General features: G+C 40.7%; 1 protein-coding gene across 1 annotated transcript; it reads right to left on the bottom strand.

Annotated features, from left to right (window-relative positions):
- Positions 1–2,793: 2,793 nt before the first annotated feature.
- Positions 2,794–6,579, bottom strand: LOC143906078 (uncharacterized; the record flags this gene model as incomplete). The annotated part of the gene is made up of 2 exons (XM_077421868.1): positions 2,794–3,829; positions 5,642–6,579. A coding segment is annotated over one exon (861 nt), but the record flags the coding sequence as incomplete, so codon positions are not given.
- Between the last annotated feature and the right edge of the window lie 1,392 nt (positions 6,580–7,971).

Here is a 7,971-nt window from a genome sequence, read left to right as displayed (position 1 = left end):
TCTTCTAGTTTATATGCAAATATCTTGTCGACATTGTACTGCATTTTTGTACCGAGTAAAATAATTGTAAAGAAACTATATAAGGCATTTATTAATAGCACAAAGCAATCAAAGCATATAATAATCGTAACGTAACTTTGCTCCTACGTACACCAACCATCATTAGACGTCATTAGGCATCTATCGGATACAAATGACATTAACAAGCGCTAATTATCTAGTAAAGAAATACCATTAACAACTCGTGAACAAGAAACACGAGATTAGCAGGATATATCGTATATTCGAGGTGCTTCCAGCGCTAAAAGAGCTCACATGGTCTCCACCGCGGAAACCCGCCGCATCAGCAACTTATGGAGCACATTAATAAACTCGATCGCCATTACCGTGATGACGCGATATACGGGTACTTCTCGAACACCCGGTGGATGCGAGGCGAGTAAGTAGGTCCGCCGCTTTACATTTATCTCGGTGTAACCGGCCGCCGCGCCGCGCCACGCCGCACCGAGAGAAAGAGACTACACACGAGGACGCATTGATTATTCGCGGCGTAAAGCCCCGCATTACCGAAGTCCCCTCCATCCTTTACCATCCCGCGAGTCGTGCACCTGAACGCGTCCTCGTCCTCTGCCTCCTAGCGTGGCCCGTTTTGTTTTTCTCCTCTCAAGCGCGGTCCCCCTCTCGTCCTCGACCTTTGACCGCGCCGAGACCGCCTCCATCTCGGGAATGCCGTGGATTCTCTCGGGGCCAACGTTTTTTCACGGCATATTATTTATCGCCCACAATTAGTCATGCGACAAAAGACGCGTTAGTTTCCGCTCCGCGTCGCGACGATCCGAGACGATCTGCTTCGGCGAGCCCCGACAATGGGTCCACGTCCCGGGGCCTGGCCGGGGGAACCCCGTCGCTGTCAACAGGCGCGGCCCGACGTTATCGCGATAGCGACCGTTGGATATCTTCGATAATTTGCGACGGGGCCGGGAACGGAGCGGCGGGATCTCGCGTGACTGCGATGCAACCATCGCGTCGTTGTTTCGTGGGGGTTGACTGCATTCAACGCGGGTACTTAATCGTTCTCGGGCCATCGTACCTTCGGTCGCGCGCACGGACGCGGCCATTTATTACCGTGCCGATCGAGATCTAGCTGTATTCGACGTTCGACGTGCGTTACCGACGTCGAGACGTTTCTCGTTCGACGATGCATAATCGCCACCCGCCGCGCGAAGCGGTTTTGTACGAAAAGTTACGATTGCCGGGGGATCCTGATTAACCAAATTAATTTAATCTCTACGTTTTAAATGATGTAAAAAAATCGTCAAGATATTAACGAGTGATAAATGAGTATTATCCGTTCCGCATGTTTGCGAAATCTATGCGCGAGATTACGTGTAAGTTATGTTTTTAGATATCCTTGCCAGCGAAAATATGCAGCGCGTCCTGCATTTGCATATTAAATGTAAAAATATGGAGTTTCAGTAAAAAGCATAAATGTTACGTATAAAAAGCGCTTCTAAGTATTTCCACTTTACATTTGTACGTAAGGACACGTATAAATCATCGAAAAAAAGCTTTCCCCTATCTGCAACTGCAACACGTGAAGAAAAATCTCGTCTCCATAGCTTTTGCTATATTTGCTCCGATTTCACGGCAAAAGTCAAATCTATAATATTCTAAACGGTAAGCAGTAAGAAACCGGTATCGCAATTTCCTGCATTTACTCCTTCAAAGGTAGTTTTAAATTTTATGTAATAAATACATTTTTATGTTTTTTAAAAAATCGCATAACGTCGCTAAAAGAGCCAGTCCGTGACTGGCAAAAAGTGCATTCGCGTCTTATTTGCATTATTAAAACGACATCGCATGAATAAAAGCTCACGATAAGTAATATGGGGTATAACGTGAAATATTAATCTTCTATGACTTTTCATATATTAATTGCAGAATTTCGTGCTCTCCACTCTGTGAGAAAACAATGCGTTTCATGCGAAACGTTGTTTATTTGTGATTAAATCGCATCTTCAATTATTAACCAGCGAAAGACGAATATCGCCGGATTCGCGCGAACAAACAGTGCGAATCGCAGTCAACGCATCAGAAATAAAATCACCATGGACCGAATTCGATTATACCAACAACGAAGCGCCACGTGCAACGGGCAATTACCTATGTAAATACACCGCTTTTTATCCCGTTGTGTATGCGCAAGCGACGCGACGCAGCGATGAAAAACTCGGCCGGGATTTTCAGTCCGCGGAAGACGCGACGCACGTTTTGCCGATCGACACCGATTGGCTGCTTTGGATGCTAGTTTCCATTAAATTCGTTCACGGACCAGCCGTGGATGGCATCGCGGAAATTCGAAGGGTAATTTAATGATTAAACGAACTTACCTGTAAGTGAAGTTCTATCATAATTGTATGAAGCGCCTTTTCCGAAAGATAATACGTAGTAGTCCCTACTCTATGCCAAGGCGCCACAGTCTTTACAGCTAAAACAAAACGTTTTTCTCCCTCCTAGGGGACTTCTCTCGTGTTCGCGCCCAATGCGTCATTTTTTTTCAAAGTTCAGCCGTAGCCCTAAAAGTTACGGGATCCGAAATTGTCGGATATGAGTATAGGGAGGGACCCATCTTTCGGAAGAGGCGCTTCATACAATTATGATAGAACTTCACTTACAGGTAAGTTCGTTTAATCATTAAATTGTATTTTGCGCCTCTTCTTCAAAATAATACGTAGATGTTGAAAGTTGGCTACGGTTGTGAAATTATAAAATATATATGTTTGTTACAGATAATAAGGAATATCAAACAGTTTTATTTAACTTTTTCTTACTTTTCTAGTATCGCTTGCCCAAATACTCTTAAGTCCTGAACGATGGGTCTATCATAAAATTTTGTGAAAGTGGCTGATCTTTCTGTCCAACCCGCTGATTTTCTTATTACATCAATGTTAATACCTTTGCGTTTCGCCGCGGACGTAGACGCATGTCTAGTACTATGCGCTGAGAAAATATCTGTGTCTATGCCACTTTTCTGTAAAACATCTTTTACCCATCGGCTAAGCGTCTGGGTTGATGCTTTCTTAAACGGTTTTTTAAATGAAATAAATAAACTCGTTATATCTTTTCTAAGCTCTTTTGTCCTTTTGAGATAACATTGTAGCGTATTAACTGGGCAAATGTTCAAATTTTCCTTGTAACAAGGCAAAGTTAACACCGGTTGATATTTTCCGGGTTTAGAGGTTTTTATTCTCTCCGGAATCTTAATTTCTATCAAGTTCTCTTTGGTAACTATATTTCTTACATCAATTGATGACAAAGTTTGGATTCTTTGCCCAGTTACTAACGCTAATAACGATACTAATTTTTTACTTAATTTATCTAGGGCTAAGTCCTCATTTCGTAAGTCTCTGAAATAATCAAGAACTAAACTTGGATCCCACGTAGAATCATATTTAGGCTTCGGAGGTCTTAATTTTGACAATCCTTTGAAAAACCGTTTAATAACCTCATTTTGTCCTACTTCTGAGCCCAAGATAAGAGAAATAGCAGATCGCATGCCGTTAAGGGATCCGTAAGATGCCCCGTTGTCAAATTCTATAGTTAAAAACTTAACGATGTCTGCTACTTCAGCATCGTAAAAGGATAAACTCTTATCTTTACAAAATATCCACCATTTTTTCAATGCGCAGTTATATTGCTTAAAGGTAGATTCGCTTAAGGAAGCCATAGTAATTGTTATGGATTCCTTTGGAACGCCTCTTAACAGGAAGGCTTCCCTGATAACTTCCCGGCCACCAGGGTAAGAGACTTCCAAAGCGGATGTGGCTCCCTATTGGGTGAAAGTAAGGTATTACTATCGGCCTTAAATGTCATAACCTCCGATTCCAGCATTGAAAGGAACAAGGGAAACCACGGCTGTGCTGGCCATTGTGGTACCACAACTATACCTTCTGCTCCTTCCGATCTAATTTTCTGTAAGACTCTAGTAACCAGTATAAATGGTGGAAAAGCATAAAAGAAGGATTTATTCCAGTTTATAGTGAAAGCATCGATCGCTATTGAACCTGGATCCCTTGTCCAGGATACATAATCTTTACATTTTGCGTTAATTCTAGTAGCAAACAAGTCTATGTCTGGATAGCCAAACTTACTAGTGATTTTCCGAAAAGCTACATCCGACAATTCGAATTCCGTTTCTTTATCCAATCTTCTGGATTCAAAATCTGCTTCAGTGTTATTCTTTGAAGCAATATATGATGCGAAAATGAACAATTCGCGTTCTTCACACCATTTCCAAATGGTCTTCGCAAGATCACTGAGTTTTTTGAATTTTATACTACCTATACGATTTATATAAGAAATCGCTGTAGTGTTGTTGATTCTTAACAGAATATTGCAATTTTGAAGATCTTTGGCGAAACATTTGAGTCCAAAGAAGGTTGGTAAGAGCTCTAAGTAATTAATGTGGTGTAGCCTTTCGGATTCACTCCAGAGACCATGAGCTCTATTGTTGTTGCACGAAACTCCCCAACCCGTGAGGGAAGCGTCTGAAAAGATAACCAAACTGAATTCACGACTAGAAATTGTCGAGACTCTGTGTAAAATATTTGATTCCCACCAAGAGAAATCATCTTGTAAAGTTTGACTCAATTGCATATTCACATCACAATTGCCATTTGACTTTAAAAGAGCTAAGTATTTTTTTTTCGAGATTTTTTATATGTGCCCAACTGTATTGGATGGCTGGACAACACGATACCAAGGATCCTATCAACTGAGCAAAATCTTTAATATTTTGCATTTTTTCAATTTTTTAAAAATGTTGATTTGATCACGAACCTTGTATCTTTTTTCTAGTGGCAATTCTAACGTCATTTTTTGTGAATTTAGAATAAAACCAAGAAATTTACGGGTTTGTGCTGGAATTTTACGACTCTTACTTTCGTTAATAATAAAACCTAGACTTTTTAACACATTTAGAGATTCCTTTATGTTCTTTAAACAATCCGAATACGTGTTTCTAAACAGTAACAGATCATCCAGATAAACAACCGATAAAAATCCTAAGTTTCTCAGATAAGCTACTACTGGCTTCATGATTTTCGTAAAAATATATGGAGCCGTGTTGAGGCCAAAGGGTAAGCAATTAAATTCATAAAGATTGCCATCAAACAAAAATCTTAAATATTTTTTATAATTTTTGTCAATTGGGATCATATAATACGCATCTTTAAGATCCAATTTACTTATAAAACAATTGCGACTTACTAATTTACAAGCTACTTTATAATCCTCTATTTTAAAATGGTCTATTTCAATAAATTCATTTAATTTTTTAAGATTGAGAATCAATCTACTTGAACCATCTGGTTTTGGAATTAAAAAGATACCCGATACAAATTGCTTTTTCTGTGGATGGCACCTACTAATAACTCCTTTGGAAATTAACTGATCTATGTGTTTCTTAACCTGAATTTTTTTCTTTTAGTGACCATGAAGGTTCTCTAGGGATTGTATTTTGAAACACTAATTCCGCAAAGGGAATTTTATAACCCTTTATCTAATCTAAAACTCTGGAATTGGAAGTTAAGTTTCTCCACTTATTCAGGTAATTTTTTAACCTGCCAGCTGATCTACTTACATCCCTTAAAGCTAAGCTTTTTTCTGTTGTGCTGGGGTTTGTGATTGGGGATTGTGGTCTCCCGTGTTCTGAGTCCCTCAGTTCTTCTTGTTGGACTGATTTTGATTGTAAAATTTGTTCCGGAACCCGCCCGACGTCCTGAGCTTGAAAGGCTGACGACGAGGCGGAGTCTTGAAGTTTTTTGGCTTCTTAGAGATTTTAGGTTTTGCTTTCAGGTCCTTTCCCGATCGTTCGATTGTCTTTGCCGCCTTAAGACGCTCATCCAATTTTTGGCCAAAAAGCCATTCATCAGCTGTTGATGATTCCAATGCTTCCTTCTGTGAGCTATTAATCGTAGCAAGAATTAGACTTCTGCGAGTCAGGGTTTCATCTCTCTGCAGATCTGCCAACAACCGTGCTGCTTCACTGAGCTTTTTAACTAAGGCAATTTGCGCTGGTGGCAATATCGGAGTTCCTTTATTCGCCTTGCTATTGTTGATAACATCAACTATGGAGCTACCCATCAAGGCGAGACAAGCAGTAATTTTTTTTTGTTTATCGACGATTTGATCATCTCGTTTTCTTGACGGTTTCGCTATAGAAACTTTAACCTCTTCATTTAGTTTAGGAGGATCAATCAAGACGCAATTTTTTGGTGGTGCATGTTCCTTGATTAGCCTTTCTCTTTCCTCCTTTGGAAGACCTTTCTTCAAAATGTCTTCCAGCCGAACAGCGATACTTTTAGGAATAGCTGGGGCCAGCACTCTGTCTTCTGCAACTCGTTTGCCGATTACACTCAAAATTTCCTCATCCAGGTCTTCAATAATGAGTTCATTCTCTTGCCCAGAAGCCTCAGTTTTTTGGGCATTTAAAGAAGATGAATCTTCTCCTGGTTTTACTTTCGGTTGATGTTCAATAGAAGCCTCTGCCGGTGCTGTGGAAGTATACCAACGGGCGGATCATGAGAATGATTCGAGGTCGATGCGACCTCGCCGCCCAACGCAACTTTTATTGTATCCACAGTGAGCCCCTCGTCAATCGAGGGCGATCGTTGATCATCATCCGACGGGATAAATGGAGAATCGGGTGGAGTTCGTGAAGGGCTTTGTGACAGATTCCTCCGTTTATGATCACCATCCTCTAATCTCGAATCACGGTCTCCTAATAAATCACATTTCTTTTAGGACCGTTTTATATATGTGTACAACACACATTCACATAAATATATATATATTTAAATATATATATAAATATATGTATATACATGTATATATGTATATACATATTAAACACATACATGCATTACTTGGACATCCCGTCTCAAGTAAGACCGCTTGTCTTAAAGCGTACACACTGAGGTTCATTACGTCATTCATCATAAAATGAAATCGCCACTAACTTAGAGTCTGCGGCCTGTCAATAGGTTAGGGTCTATGACACGATAGTGTGTATCCAATATGTATTTAACGGTTTATATACCGCGGTACATTGTGCCTCTCGTCCTGAGACAAAGCTCGCCATTAGGTTAGCGCCTGTGGCTCGTCAATAGGTTAGAGCCTATGACGTGACGAGTGTGTAGCTAATACGTGTATTATCTATACGTCAGGAGACTCAGTCTCCGCAAACGATAAAATCGTTTGCCTTGCATCGTACACGAGCCATTCGTCGTATGCTAAAGCTTGCCACCAGGTTAGAGCCTGTGACTCGTTCATAGGTTAGAGCCTATGACGCGACGAATGTGTACCAAGAGATATGCATAAAAACATTATCGTCCGACCACTTCTTACGAGGCGGAATAGAAAAGATGGCAATCGAGTTTTCGATTAACCTAACTTAATACTTACGTGCCCGTCTTTTCCGTATTCGATCCTCAAGCTTTTCAAGATCTCTCGACAGGCGTTTCATTTTTTTAGTTATCCTATTTTCCTTGGATTCATCGTCCGAATCTGATCTCCTGTATTTCCTTTTTCCCATTTTACTAATGGCGATGTGACTATCTCGGCACAAGAATAAAGAATGACGCATTGGGCGCGAACACGAGAGAAGTCCCCTAGGAGGGGGAAAAACGTTTTGTTTTAGCTGTAAAGACTGTGGCGCCTCGGCATAGATTAGAAACTACCACGTATTATCTTGAGGAAGAGGCGCGAAATACAATTGTGTTACGTTATGTATAGCCGGCGCGACCCATTGAATCTGCGTCGCACCGCACATAACGCCAGCAACGCAATGAAATTCATTTAAATGTGACTCGCTTAAATATGAAGCTGCATCTAGTAACCAGCTGATTTGCGTTTTCGAGCGGTATATTTTACGTGTGGCACAGTCAAGCTGAAGGGAAGAAACTAATCGAA

The sequence above is a fragment of the Temnothorax americanus genome, unplaced genomic scaffold (assembly GCF_048541705.1).
Source record: "Temnothorax americanus isolate GAGA-0224 unplaced genomic scaffold, ASM4854170v1 Scaffold7, whole genome shotgun sequence".
NCBI lineage: Eukaryota > Metazoa > Arthropoda > Insecta > Hymenoptera > Formicidae > Temnothorax > Temnothorax americanus.
The sequence above is the reverse complement of the archived record's forward strand: the minus strand, read 5'-3'. Positions and strand labels throughout refer to the sequence as shown.